Source organism: Melanerpes formicivorus, unplaced genomic scaffold (genome assembly GCF_026170545.1).
Source record: "Melanerpes formicivorus ecotype bairdi unplaced genomic scaffold, bMelFor1.0.p_v2 SCAF_8, whole genome shotgun sequence".
In the NCBI taxonomy this organism is placed as follows: Eukaryota; Metazoa; Chordata; class Aves; order Piciformes; family Picidae; genus Melanerpes; species Melanerpes formicivorus.
This window is the reverse complement of record NW_027142360.1, coordinates 11,578,249-11,594,055: the sequence shown is the minus strand read 5'-3', so window position 1 is coordinate 11,594,055 and position 15,807 is coordinate 11,578,249. Positions and strand designations below refer to the sequence as shown.

At 40.0% G+C, this 15,807-nt stretch overlaps 1 protein-coding gene across 5 annotated transcripts in view; it reads right to left on the bottom strand.

Annotated features, from left to right (window-relative positions):
* Positions 1-15,807, bottom strand: part of FGD4 (FYVE, RhoGEF and PH domain containing 4) — a 96,321-nt gene that overhangs the window by 59,752 nt on the left and 20,762 nt on the right. The window contains exon 1 of one of the 5 annotated variants that reach the window (XM_068142148.1): positions 1,827-1,939. The exons of 3 other annotated variants lie outside the window; for them this stretch is intronic. In XM_068142148.1, the coding sequence (XP_067998249.1) occupies positions 1,827-1,893 (67 nt within the window). In that variant the 5' untranslated portion in view covers positions 1,894-1,939. Of the gene's footprint in view, positions 1-727; positions 775-1,826; positions 1,940-15,807 lie in introns of those variants that run through there. One more of the 5 variants, XM_068142151.1, reaches the window with a different exon arrangement.

Genomic DNA, 15,807 nt, shown 5'->3' with positions numbered 1-15,807 from the left:
TTTTCTTTTTCTTGCGAGATGATGTACATAAACTGAGACTGTCTTCTCTGAAACAAAACTAAACAAATCCCCACCAAAACAACAAATCACTACTCAGTAACATCACTTCTGTTGGCCCACAAAGCCTTTACTTTAGAATAAATCTCCTTCAAGAGATCATGGAGCAGACTACACTGACCCTCATTCGTTTGCATTAAGCATAAACATCGGAGCCACTCACAGTAATCTACCAAAGATTTAAAAAAAAATCATCTTTAATTAACAAGAAAATAAATTAATTTCAAACAGACATTTCCATCTCACATTTCCTCTGTTACATGGAAATGGGAGGTCGACTATGAAAGGCCAGATGCTCAGATGGATTAAAGAGCGTCTAGCCTCTAAATCCTGCATCCGCAAATTAACACTGACCTAGTGACCTAAAGTAAAATTTAATAAGGAAAATAATAAAAGAGAAAAAGAACAGCATTCAACAGCCACACGTAGACCCTACTTGAAAGAAATGCAAAAATTTTGTTTGCTCAAGACTATTTGGCAGTGCTCATCAGAAAATATAATATAATGTATGATAATATAATAGAATGAGCGCTGAAGACTGCCATATGTAAAGTCCCCCATTTATCCTTGAGACAGGTTTAGCAAAGGCAGTGGAAAAGCAAGCTTCTCAGCACGCCACCAGCTAGCTATCAGGAGAAATCAGCTCCGGAAGGGGTATACAAGCCATTACCTTTATGTCGATATGATTGTAGCTGCCTGTGAAGACTTGCCAATGAGACAGTAATTCACATCCACAGTGACAGCTGTAGGCAACAGCTACCTGACTAGAAACCGACTGGCAAACAGAAACATGTCCCACCCCAACTGCAGAATAACCTTGGGTTAGTTGCCCTTTCCTCCAGAGTGGTTCAGAGGCGTGTGTGAAGGGTGAAAGTCTAATCTCTTTCCAAGCACAAAAGCCTATCCACCTCCTGTGCTTATTTAAACAACACAATTACAGACCTGCAACTTGCACATGTGAACAAGTCCACTGCAGCCCATTAAAAGCAAGCTTTGCATAAATCACCCACTTCAATGGCAATGCAATGCTTCATTTGGGGGAAGGAAGAGGCCATTAAATTAAAAAAAAAAAAAAAAAAAGAGTCCTTTTAATTACAAGATGATAGAGTTTCAATTAAGAGTGCTCACCCAGTTCCACCAACGTGCAAGTGTAACATGATGTTCGAAAGGACTTCAGGCACATATACCAGGCTCCCAGAAACACAAGCAAAGCTCATAGACCACAAACAGTTAAAGTACTCAAAGACATAAAAATCCTCTCAAGCTCACACACACACACACACTTTTGTTATGCACTAAGACTTGGACAACACTTCATAGGTTAAAAATTTATCCTAGTCAAATACGTTGCAGTTGTGACTTATTAACTCCACTGGTAACTTTCCTCCCAGGCTACAATGCACTGACATTTTAAGTGCATAAAACCAGAAGGCAGATCGGTGGAATTAGGACTGACAAGAGTTTTAATTAAAAGCCCCTAGTAGTGTCCTCCCTACTACCAAATAAAAATGGCAGTCATGACAAGAGAGCTTTATGCAGCATAAGAGCTTTTTTTGAAAACAGACCCTACATGATTAAAAATATTTGCTGAAGTAACATTTTGTTTATTTGGGGCACGAATTAATTTTAATGTCCCTCACTAAAGTCAGTAATCTGAACTGCACACAAACATTCTTCATGCATTTGTTATGAAAAAAAGATTTAATACTCCTAGCTGCTACAACACAACAAAATCTTTAATCAGACACAAAAGCCTTACAAACACATACATCTAATTTTGCTTTCCCCTTCAAATGGCATCCTGCCATCAAAACAGTCACAGTATTTGTAGAACATCCTGAAAACTTTTGTCAAATCTCCATGCAATTAAGGTCTAGGAGAGAAAGACTCCAAAATGTTTGGTCAGTTGGTGAGTTGGAAGGGGGCACAGAGTAGAAACAGAGTGGAAAACCTTCTCCTGCATTCTGCCTCCCCTGCACTGCTTCCCCTGAACAAACTGCATAAAACACCCTAAACATCCATTGTATCGCCAGCTCTGTTTGAACATCACCACCCCCACCCCCCCCCCCCACTTCATGCCAGTGCAAAAAGCAAACATGTATCACATCTAAAAAGAAATCACTCAGACAAAAAAGCAAGCAGCATCACAAGGCATGTGAATCAAACAGCTTTGGCAGCAAATGGCATTTCATAAAGACAAGAGATATTAATTGTTCCATTTGCATCAGTTTGGCCAGTTATTGTTCCGACTTACTACTTCAACAACCCCAAATTAAACTGCTCAAACTGAAACAGACAAAGCTCTCTAAAATACAGCTCTCATTCTACTCCACCACCCTCTTAACAATAAGCATTATTTCTGTTGTGCTACCATCCTTAAATCATAAAGCCACACCACCAATTAAAAATTACCTACATACATAATGAATTTAGTACTGACCTTGCAAAAAGCTTACTCCTCTTGGCAAGAAATCATTAATAGTTTTGGCAAAATCCTTTTATGTGCTCCTCCAGCTAGCTAATTCCAGCCTTCCATTAACACACTCCATTGCAGATAATTGCCGACAGCACACGCTCCCTGCTTTTGCTGGTTCCCAACCCAGCAAGGATAATCACATTCCAGCGGGGAGTGAACAGATGGCAGCCTCCATGGTAACCAGTCCTCCCCAGCTAGCGGTAGCACTGGGAGACTCCCGGGGACTGGGCAACAAGCACTCTTTGTGCTTCAGCCCTGTAAAGCCCGAGTGAAGGCAGAGCCAGCTCCTAGCGCTCACTGGGCATGTCTAGCAGGTGACTTGTCTGCACAAGCAGGAAGAACACCTTAACAAAAGCTTGCAACCAGGTTTAACCTTGACACTGCGTCTTCCCACGTCACAATGAGGGGAAAGAGGAGTAAAACACACACTAAGATGGAGGGAAGCTAGTGAGAGTTTTAATTTAGTATCAAAACAGAGGGCTCAGGAGAATTAGCTGAGGGTTCTTCTTTTTTCCCCCCCCTAACACAATTGTTTTTTTATGATAGTCTTATTTCCCATGAATGGGTTTGATTTTAGCACGATGGGAGTGTTTGCTAATTGATCTCTATCTCCTGGACCTTGAAATTGCTCGCTTCAAGAATACTGTCATCTCCCAGTCTGGGTTTTCCTCAATAAGAATTGCACAGATCCTTGCTTTTGGTGTCAGGGCTTCTGTCAAGCTTATCTGCTCCTGCATCTGCCAAGACCAACGCTGATTCAGCAGCAGGCAAAACTGCTGCGTCTCTCTGCTGCACAATCAGGCTGCTAAGGGGGCGTGTCTGGAAAACCCTTTTCCTGCATCAAGGCTGTGCCTGAAACCACTGCTCTCCCTGGGACAGAGCCTGCCCAGCTACACATCTGCACCAATAGCATGAACCAGCCTGGCAAAATTCCCGCCGACGTTATCTGGAGGGAAAAGGGAAGTGGTTTTTCAAGTCCAGCAGATAAACGATCTTGTCTGCAAAATTAAGAGAGCCTTTGAAAGAAGACATTAATGCTTTAAATACTGATGAGCTCCACAGCACCGTCTGAAAATATTCAGGGTCTGAACCACTGGATGTGAAAATGCATGCATCACAGCAGTATGTGGACTGATTGTTGATGCATTTAAACTTTCACTCAGTTTCAAAACCACACAGTGCTTATGACTAACAATGCATAAAAAAAAAAAAAAAAAGGTGGGCGGTTTTACTTAAAGCTGAGCTAGATTTGGACTTCAAGTTCCTACATGGGAACTTAGGCCTGATGAACTATTCTTTTGAGGAAGGTAAAATGGCTCCCTTTCTCCCTTAATGACATGTTTAATCTTACAGTTTATCCTGCCAGGCAGCACCAGGTCCTGTAGGGGCTGAAAAGCCTTGGTGCTGGAACCAATCATGAGAAAAATGCTTGTCTTTTCCTCTGGGTGACTCCAAGCATGGAGTTCAGTAATTCCCGCCCCCCTCCATCACTAAAATTTCATCTTCCCTCATCTTCACTATGTAAGGAAGTTAGTTTTGTTTCACAGCAAGCACAGTTAATTTTTTTCTTACATTGGTAGGAGAGACAGCTATTAGACTGCTATCACATCAACACTGGAAGCCCCTCAGATCGCTGCAGATAGGCCTTAACTACACAAACTGTAGGAGAGTCCTCACCAGGGCAAGTCTGGCAGCTGAAGAAGATCCAGACTTTTCAAACTCACACAGCTCACACGGGCACTGTAGAATACTGCTGACAGGCATGAGACCAAACCCGGGTCTGACAACTTCTCAAGACCAGTAGGTCACTCTGACTAATGTCACTAATTTCAACCAATTTTCTTCCTCTAAATACACAATCTTTACATCATTGAGAATTTCTTAATCAACCACAGACACCACACCTAATCATCCATCAGCAACAAGGGTGAAATAAAGTACAGAAGGAAGCTAATTTCCTATTTTCATGACAATAAAAACTTTTCAGCATTCATGCATTATGAAATACACTGATAGCATTTCTTCATTTGCCTCTTAAAATAAAGATGATGGCTCAGAAATTAGTTTTAATATACTAACATACTTTATGCATACAAACAAAACAACCAAAACTGCAGCAATTGCAATTCTTGGCAAACAGATTGACTTCAGCTTTACTGGGATTCTAATTAAGTTTTAGTCTTTTTTCCCCTTCGTGAAAGAGAGATGTCCTACAAAATAATTTTCTAGATTTATGCTAATTCTCACTTTTTCTTTTAAAAAATAAAAACAATTGTTTGCTGACATACTATAAGCAATTCTGGCATTGAAAAAACCTCTTCCAGACACCAATATAAATCCTTAGACCACCTGGTTTTGAACAACTACTAGAGGTACTCCACATAGGAGGACGGCTAGCAGAAAAGGGCAACAGCTGCCAGAATCCATTTCAGATTCTGTTGTGGAATGTCTTTAATTCTTGTCTGGTTTTATACAGATACAGTGCAAAAACTTTCACAAAATACCTGGAGCAATCACCATACAAAGGAAGGGGCAAGGGGACGTACTACACGTTTGCGCAAAAGCCATAGGAAGTTACATGTCACAACACTGAACGAGTACCCTCTGTAGATGCATGAAGTGTTTTATTCAACTTACTTGCGAAGGAGCATATTCTACTGCTTTGTACTGTGTCAAGTTCTGGGCCCCTCAGTTTAAGAAGGACATTGAGACACCTGAACATGTCCAGAGAAGGGCAACGAGGCTGGGGAGCGGCCTTGAGCACAAGCCCTATGAGGAGAGGCTGAGGGAGCTGGGGTTGTTTAGCCTGGAGAAGAGGAGGCTCAGGAGAGACCTCATTGCTCTCTACAACTACCTGAAGAGAGGTTGTAGCCAGGAGGGGGTTGGTCTCTTCTCCCAAGCAACCAGCACCAGAACAGAGGACACAGTCTCAAGCTGCACCAGGGGAGGTTTAGACTCAAAGTGAGGAGAAAGTTCTTCACTGAAAGAGTCGTTCACCATTGGAATGTGCTGCCCAGGGAGGTGGTGGAGTCACCATCCCTGGGGGTGTTCAAGAGGGGATTGGATGTGGCACTTGGTGCTATGGTTTAATAGTCATGAGGTCTGTGGTGACAGGTTGGACTTGATGATCTTTGAGGTCTCTTCCAACCCTGGTGATTCTGTGATTCTGTAAAGAGGGCTGGTCTGAGCTAGACAGAGGTTTAAGAATAAATTTTGTTTTAGTTGGAAGATATTGATGGAAAATAAACAACATATTGACATCCCGTCTCTTGAATTAATCCCATTGAAGAGATTGTATTTTGTAACAATGACACCATGTGCTTCAGCTTTTTCCAGTCCCAGCTGCTATCCGATAGATCAATATTTCTGTATTTCGTGCAAGTTGATGGGGACTCAAACTGGACTTCAGAAATGTATCTTTTCCAAATTGGATAATTGTTATGGTTTTTATGTGGCTAAAATCTATTCACCCAAAACAAGTTGTGTGAGTTTCCAGTAAGTCGTACTCTAGTCTTGGTTTTCTACGTAAGATTTGGAAGCTTTATTTACAAAGCCAACCATAAGTAACTGACACCAAGCCTCACACATGCATGGTTTGGAACTTCTGCCTATTTTTCACAACTGCCTTTAGACTTCTACTGAAAACAACCTTGTAATTCCTGTCAGTTTTACCAGCTGTATATTGCTCCCAGAGATAAAGAAACACCGTAGACCATTATCTGCTTTATTATAGTATGACCTTTGCTTCTAAATAGAAAGCTGCTTCAAAATGACCAGTATGCATTTCTTAACTTGATACTATCTGGTATTACGAAAGACCAATTCAAGGGAAATCTGGTGTCTACATTTTTGAGAGTACCAAAACAAACAAACAAATTATTCTGCAAGCAGTTGTAAGGTTCTGAAGCTTGCAAATTTTACTTGTCCAGTATTCCAAGATTCAGCATTTGTTTCCAATAAGCATGGAGTAAGGTTTCCACATTGGCCCTTTAAGATCTGTGTGACAAAGATGGTCTTCCAGTGTTACCTCAACTGGTTAAAAAACACTTGTACTCTGCATAAGCAGTTAAAGCCCTGCAGACAGCAAGTTCTTCAGAAGCACCTACAAAGTTATAAAACAAATGGAGACCTCACACCTAGGTGAGTTGCACTCTCCTCACTTCTCAAGTGTTTTCAGGCTCCACGTTTTTATATTGATACATGCTTCCTCAACATCACAAGAAAACAAGACTATAGAGTTTCTTCCTCTTTCACACAATGCCCCCATGGGCTGGGTGTGGGAGAAGAGGCAATGACTATTTTACTCTAGTTCTTACCTCAGCTGTTTGATTAAGTGATGTCAATGTTTTGAGTGCTACACCTTTCCCTTCCAGACTTACTGCCTACAAAAGCAGGATTTGCAGCAGGAAGATAAGCTACCTCCACCTCACCAGTTCAACAACACAGACTGTCTCCATTCACTGCAAGAATAGAATAGAATAGACCAGACCGTCAAGATCATCGCATCCAGCCCATCATCCAACACCATCTAATAAACTAAACCATGCAACCAAGCACCCCATCATTCTTCCAGTATTACAACAGCTGTTTCTATAGATGTTTATTCTTGGCAATTATTATAAAAGGACAAAAAAAAAAAAAGAAACCAAACATGGACAGAGCTCAAACTAGACCACCTTAGTGACCTATTTGGTGTGCAAGCCTGAAAGTTATCCTTCTTCCATAGTCCAGCAGAATAACTTTCAAGTTACGAAAGTCAATTCCTTACAAAAGTAGAAAAATCAAGACTCCTGCTGTTATGTCTCCAAAGACAGGTATTTCCAGATCAGGAACCACACCAGACCAATACACTGAGACACCTATTCCATAATCTGGAATTATTCTAGTTTCCAAATACTTTACAGCACATCCCACTAAGATGTATTAGCAGTGCCTCCAAGGTAGTAACATCTTCAGAAAACAACATTGTTTTTTAATTTAAAGCCAACACTGAAGCATCTGTAAAGTTGGTCAGACACACTGATTAAATTACACTTTACATAATTTACTGTCCATAATACTTTTAAATTATATTAAAGATCCAAAGGCCCCGGATTAGAACTTCTTTGTCTAGTAAAGAAAGACCTCTTAGAAACTGTTGTTCACAAAGCAGCTTTTAGTTAACAGGATTTTTTGTAAACATTGAATTAATTTTACATCAGTAGTAAAATACAGTGCACAAAAGAGTTGTTATGGAGAATGTACAATAGCAAAGCCTTCTTGAAGAGAATATTGCAGCTCAGGCATTGACATGAGACAGCTAATATTGGTGGTGCCTACTCAGAAGCAAGATGTCTGGAGCTGCTTTTGCAAAACTGTAAACAGAGAGAAAGGGAGAGCCAAAATCAAGGGGTTTACATTCCAACCACAGAATCAATTGTGACACCAATGCTTTCTGATCCATCTGTGTTCCATATAAAAGCAAGAGGGGTGACATAAGCATACCAGGATTTTGTCTGAAGACTCAGTTTGTCATGGTAGGACAATTCAGCTCAATGTCTAGAAGCATCCAACAATAGGGCACAGCAACCACCAGACATGTCTGATTATTTCTGCAATCACATAGAGCGTTTCCATGGAAAAGCAGCAGCCTCCTTAGGTTTGACATTCAGCGTCTGACAGCTGAGCCAGCCAAAGCTCAGACATGCCAGGCTCAAAGAGAGATCACAGACAGCTCTTTGGACATTGTTCTGAGCAATGCACGAGTAAAACCAGCTCTAGAGCAGAGCCTAACACCAGGGGCTCTGCCCTCTGCTCTTTATTTACCAGCAAAGAACCCAATGAAAGCAGACTAGACATTAGAGTAGCACATGGGTGGGAACCATGGCCACGGGGCTTTCCTTTCATTTTAGGCTTTCCTAAAGAGATTCTGAGAAGTCTGGATGGGAACCACAGGATTGCTTTTATACCCTGGCTTGGACAACTCCCACCTCCATAAAGCAGCATTCAGTAAAAAAAGAAGAAAAACAAAACAAAACAAACACACAAAGAATTGGAGAGTAGGGAAATGTAGAGAAACCATGCTAACATAAAATAATGTTAGAGGTATTCATTATGCTGGTCTCCTCTATGCAGATAGAGGAAGTTCTTCAATTACATTTGGAAAGAAAAGGGGGAAAAAAGAAAAAGAAAAGTTGTTGTAACTCCAGAACTTTAATTTATGCTTCATAGAGGTAACCTGAGGTACAACAGGAGAGGTGGTATTTGAGCTGTACTAGATGCAGCACTAGCATTCTTATGCTTAAGCCCCTTGCAGGTGGCTAACCAATTAGTGGCAAAGAACCCAGGGAAGAAGAAAAAATAATCTTAAAATGCATTTAGCAGACCTGCTTACATAATTCAGATTGATTTGATTTACATTCCTCTCCAAACCCAGCAGGTGCCCCTTTGCCATAGATATCTAAGGTCTAGAGACACCTATGTAAGATCCACACAAACACTTCCCTGAGCAGTCTGCAACTGTTTTCTGACTGAGCATCAGACGAACTTGACAAAACACCATGTTTTTCCCTACCCTGAAGCTCCTTCAGCAGGCCAACAGATCAGCCAGCAGTAAGCTGTCTAAACAAACCAGGCTCTGGTGGAGCAGGCAGTTGTGGACCATGTCCCAGTCATGACCACAGCCAACAGCTACACTGCCAAACTGAAGGGAAAGCAGCATCACAGGATTTGCTGGTAGCTGCCAAGGCCATCCCAACAAGATCTAAAAAAGTCTGCCTCCCTCCTGTGCCACCCCACATGAGTTAGGTGGTTTATAACCCAAATTTACAGTACCAGTTAGGCCAGCAGTAACTATGTCCACTGGAGTCAAAACCCAAATATGTCTGCATTTTGGGTTTTTTCTTTATGTATTTCAATGGCTCAGGTCTCTCTTTGAGGTCTACTTCCTCCCACAAGGACAAGCAATCAGTTTCACAGATGGCGGGGAAAAAAAAACAACCAAACAAACAAGTGTTTTGGTAGAGAAGTTTTAAAGAAGTCTGATGTGTACTGGGGGTCTAGGTCACAATTGGGGCTTTCAGGTGGACCTAGGACATATATGCATCATTACAGGCATACAGAACAGATTACTTTCAAAATAGGATTTAAGGTAGGTCTAGTATTACAGCACAGCATTTCACTTGCAGTAAGAATATCATGGAAGCTTGTATTGTTATTATTAACACGCAATACAACAAAGAGGGAGCCATATCTTTTAAGGGTTTTATTGTTTTGCTACAAGAAAGGGGCTGGGGAAAGATATTAACACGTGGGCCACTCCAGTATTTTGAAAGATCTATATTTTTCATGGTTTTGTCTTGAACTGCAAAAGTACTTACTACACCTAAGGATAAGGGGGGGGAGGGGGTGGGGGGGAACAGATCAAAACCCACAGCAAACAAACAACACAACAACAACAAAAAAGAACCCAGAAAAAAAAACCCAACCAACCCCCAGGATAAATCAAGACATACCTACAAAGGAAGACTCCCAGACATTCTGCAATATGAATAATGACTAACATGTATATACAAAGTAGAATTAATAAATGGATATTGCTCCACTGAAAAAGGAAATTCTTCTGAAGTTTTCTCTTTACTCTAGCACTGGCGAGCTCATTGAGTTAAAACCATGCAGTACAAACAGGGATGAATGTTTAACATCATTTCTATGTCCCTGAAGTAACACCATACAGTACAAAACCGCACATATCATACTAAATATATACACAAAACAGTGTGTATATATACACACACAAACAGTGAAATAGTTTTCATCCAGTCTGCTTGTACTTACATGTTAAGCAGCTAGAATAGAGGCATACTAATAGCTATCATATTATCTAAACTTCATTTCCAAAAGAAACCCAAGATATTTGACAAAGAACTGCTAGCTAATGATGGGGGTGGGCTATAGTTAAATATACCACTTCCATCCACAGTCTCAAAGATCATCACTATTCTCACACTGCATGTGACAAAAATAGGAAGGAAAAGTTAGGAAAGTGTCATAAAAGGACTTCAAATCTGAACACAAATCCAAAATGGGTTGTGAGGAAGGTCACAAGTTTCAGCTTCTCATTCTGGGGAAAGCTGCCCTGGATGAAATGCATTCATGTTCTGCTTCTGCTGCTGCTCATCCAAGCAATGATAATTCAGTTCAGTGGAACTACCCCCAGTGCTGATATATGTCTTCCTCCCCAGCAACAGCAAGAAATATGCTTTCTTGTTAATATTAGCACAAAAACTAGATCTAGATTACAGAATGCACTCCTTTATAGACAAGTTTGATTACAGACTGCTAGAAAACCTACTTCCCTCCTGCTGTCCTCTGATTTTTTAAAAGACATCTGGAAGTATGCAAGATACAGGACAGGATGAAAAAACTATCTGTTTACCTTTGAGATATCTATTTGAGACTCTCTCATAGGTGATAAATTTACTTCACAATCAGTAAGCTATTAAAAAAAGAAAAGACAAAAAAAAGAGGTCTACTTACAGATACCCATGCCTTATTTAGGAATGTCATTACTGCAGGCAGGTATTCTTACTTTCCAATGTTTTTGTGCCAGTAACTCCAGCCATCTAGGAGACAGTTCTTAAACTGGGCATAGCATGAACATTATATAAAGAAGGAAGTTCTGAATTTCATAACTTACTGACATAACTCAGGAAATAAGCAACAAGAAATATTTCAACACATACTAACAGCAGATTGTGTGAGTGGGCACTTAAGGAAAATGTTTCTTTAAAAAGAAATAAAATCCTTACAGGTCAAGATTCATTTGACTCACTGCCACCAGTAAAGAGAACTCCACAGCTATGTTCTGATCCACATTATATAAGCTATATCCCAGTCACACCTTTAAGGCCTTTCAAGACCCTCACTTAAGAAAATAGTGGGCAGCTCTGGTAATGCAGAATGGCTGTCACTCAATGTAGAAGAATGGTTCCATGTTCTAGTACATGAAGTAGAAACACATGAATAAACCCAGAAAGGATTTGTATAAATTGCTTACACTTGCAGTCTCACTACTCTTTTCATAGTGTTGAAGTGTCTAGTAGTGAGTGGTTTCCTTCCAGTACTAGGAAAGTCATAAACACGACAGTCTTATAATGTGTATTTGGTGTTCTTCCATTTTTGCTTCTCATTTTTGTGGACTTTTATACCCAGAAGGCCTCCAAGCCTTCTGCTGCTACATGTTTGAGCCATGCAAAATTCAACATAAGAAATGTGCAAGCAGCAACTGCCAAAAATCTTCTGACTCATTTCTGTGTTGACTATTACTTTACTGAAGTGGTACTAGAGAATTTCAGATAGAATAAAAAAAGACCTTACATTTTCCAGCACCCAAGAGTGTTGGAAGAGGTTTTTGTATAGCTTTAGAAGACTATAGGAAGATGTAAAAGAGGTTGTTTTCAGATAGCTTTGTAAGACAGTAGGGAAGATTTGCCTTTGCTCAAGTTAGAGAGAGCTATGTTTTGTCTTTGAGATTAATGTAAACACCTTAGAACTGAAGGAGACAAGCTGGGTAGAATTTGGTTGGATGTGTTAAAATATTGTTTTGTTATTTTGACCTATTATATGCCTTAATTACACATATGCCGGTAGAAAATGACCAATTGAGATGTGACACATGTGCCTTCTGATAGACTATACAACTTTGCTGTATAACATAAACATCTTCGCCTGCTTACATCTGGTCCTGAAAGCATCAGTCAAGGTGAATGCAACATCTATCTATACTTTTACACCAGAGTTACAAATCCTCATGACAAAATCCCATGGCATCAGGCAGAGCTGATGCCAGCAGTTTTCTTCAGAAAGTTTTCTAGATGGCCACTCAGTCATTTGTCACACTACCCAACCCACATGGTTTCAGAACTCCACTAAATACTCCACTGCTAACTTTAAGTACATTACAGACAAGGGGCGGGGGGGGGGGGGGGGGCGGAAATCCTATTTAAATAGGTTTCTGAAGACATGAGGTGTAAGCTATGTCATACAAACCATTGTGTGTAACTAACTGCCTCTTTCAGACAGTCTGCTTCCTTTGAACTTGTAATGTGTGAATCCCTTTAGGAAAATAATTTACAGGTGTCATCTGTAGAGAAGGATTACTTGAAAGAAAACCAGGTAGTACCCTTAGTTTGTCTATATATATTTAAAGTTTCAACTCCTAGCAACAGAAGACTCATTGTAGGAAATCTGAGGTCCCACATGAAAGACTATGGCAGCCCTCATGTGGTGGAAAGTTTGAAATAATAAAGTGACAAAATTAAGCAAACAGAAGAACAGTGAAAAACAAAACAAAACACCAACAAACAAATCAAAACCACTGTAAAAGATTTTGTATTTTTATTTTGAGAAACTACTGAAGGCTTTGTTCAGTTTCATGAGAGTATGATACAATTCTATGCAAAACAGATGGATAAATGCTTGCAAAATCAAGATGAATTGCCCCTATTACTAACTGAAAGAGGGTAGATTGAGATTAGATCTAATGATGAAACTCTGCACTGTGAGGGTGGTGCGGTGCCAGAGCAGGCTGTCCACATACAGGTTGGACGAAGCTTTCAGCCATTTGTTCTAGTGTCACTGCCCATGGAAGCAGGGTTGTAACTAGATGATCTTTAATGTCCCTTCCTATGGAAGCCATGCTATGATTCTATGGAGCTACTAGTGTTAAGTCATCCACACATTTTCTCCTGACTACTAGCTGAGCTAAGAACTCACATTCCCAGAGAAGATGGAGTTTGAACATCATCATCTGTAATGTCTCTAATGCTGCCCATTCTCTCACCCTGAAACCCTTCTCATCCTTTCCTTCAAGCCCTGAAGCTAATATTTAAAAGCTCAGTGTGAATTATAACAATCCTTTTGGTCATGTTACTTCTACCAACCTCCTGCGATGCACACACTGCATTTTCATACTTGTTCTTCCTGCAATTTCAGGCTATAGAAAGAAGTGGTAGCTGAACAGAAATCAGTGAAACAAAAGTTCTGCTTTTAATTTTGCAGAGTTACATTCCATCTCACTATAAGCAGTAGGACTAATTACTGTCATCAACACCTTTATCCAACAGACTACAAAGAACACTTACATCTGGACCACAATTACCTAGAATACAGTAGCATCATATATTACACTGCTATTTACACTTCTATTATTCTATTGAAACTTACATTAAGCCCTTTATGACAAATAATTAAGGCTGTAAGAGTGAATTCCCCCCCCCCAGTCTATTTATATTGTTTCAGTAAATTGTAACCCAATTTTAAAGCAATTCCATACTATGAGACACTATATAGCACAATCAGTAGTCTAACAGTTTTCAGGTTCAGCTATTAATCTGTTACTCTATTCCATAACAAGCAGGGACTTAAGTTGTGATGTTCTTACCTGGAAGCTACAACATGGAGACAGAGCAATGCAGAAGAGATGATTTTTTTAACATACTTTTTTTCCAAACTCAATCCTGCATGATCCAAAACAATCTTCAAAATGCATCCATTCAACTCAAAAACAACCTTAGCACATTTAAATGTAAGACATTCAGTTGACAAACCGAAACGTATCTGCATTTGTGATTTATGAAAACTGGTGCTAAAAATGGATATAAATACTTCAGCTGACTCAACACAACACAGCAGCAGTGGAAGATTGCCAAGCTGATCATCAAACACAATATATATCCTGTACATTTACCACCTCCTCCTGAAGCAGCAACTGGCAGCTAGAAACACCTATGTCACTTACTGAGGGATTACTTGGTATTTTATTTCTAAAAGGAAATTGCAATCATTTTATTTATGAAGAGCTCAGGAAGTACTAAAAAAAAAAATAGCTGAAAGAGACTCTAGTCTGTTGTTCAGACTATGAGGATACTGTAAACCACACAAGAAACCTTACTGTCTTCCACGGCAATCTTATGGAGACATGAGGGCTTTTATGCTGTTTAGATCTGGAAGCAGAAAGAGACAAGACATTCTCTCACAATACACAGGAAGCCTACATAGGTAGGGTACACAAGGGCAAATATTCTTCCTGTTTTCCCTTCCCCCTTAGACAACACAGGTCTTTACTGAAGACTGAAACTGAAGACTGCCAAAGGCCCTCGTTTTAGGATGACTACACAAACCCCTAACCCAAAATAAGCAAAACTTGTGTGTGTGCAAAGGAATTTTTCCACATACACACCACTAGCTCTCCCATTTCCAGGGGCATTACAAAGCAATAGTTATGCTTCATTATATTCGATAAACTACAGAGCCAAAGCTCATCCTCCAGCCTTTCATTTGGCTTACAGGTCTGCAAGAGAGACAAAGGAAAAGAAGAGGTACTATAGAACACTGGCATGTACATAAGCGCAGGAGTTTGTTTCAATTTTGGAGGAGATGAGAATTTGGAAGAGGGGAGGCTGTTTAACAAAGGGGTGTTTGGGGTTGGCTGGGGGTGGGTTTGGTTGTTCGGGTTTTTCTGTTTTGTTGGGGTTTTGGAAGTTGATTGATTTGAGAGGGTTTGTTTTGAGAAGGGTTGTTTGTTTTGAGTTTTGGTAGTGGTGGTTGTGGTGTTTGGTTCTGTTTTTAATTTTTATTTTTGAAGTCTGTAAGCAAGCCAGGCCCTGCAATTATTATTAATCATGTTTAAATCACATCAGCTTCCCTGCATCTGATTGTCCTTACACTTTTACATTCTATACATGTCCCTCTGAATTCAAGTGGTAAATTATATTAATCAGCAGCGCCAGCACACAAGACCTTTTCATGCAGCAAGAGCCAGGCAAACTGGAAATAGCTCACAGAACTAAACAAGCACAAAGGTCCCTTACTCTAAGTTTACTTACTGTCAAAGCCTTCATGCTATCTACATTACTATTCAGCAAATGCTTACTGGAATTTATTTTTTTAATCTCTTTTTTCTTCTTTTTCTTTTTTTTTTTTTTTAATACAGAAAAGCTTAGCTGATCAGTGCAATAATTAAAAAAAAAATAAATAAATAAATTAAAAAGATACCCACTTCCATTTGGGTTTCTCTCCTTTTGCTGCAAATTCTGAACAGCTGCCTTGCATTTTGCCAAGTCCATGGCCGCAAACACCCATGACTCTGACTCACTATTTCAGAATGCTAACATTGCTAGTTATTCTTTTGCTGCTTCCTAAACTTTTTCCCCTTGGTTTGGGCTATCTTCATCATGACTTTGAAATCAGTTACACACAGAAAGACACACAGCAGCCAGAAGTGCTCTGGGGTA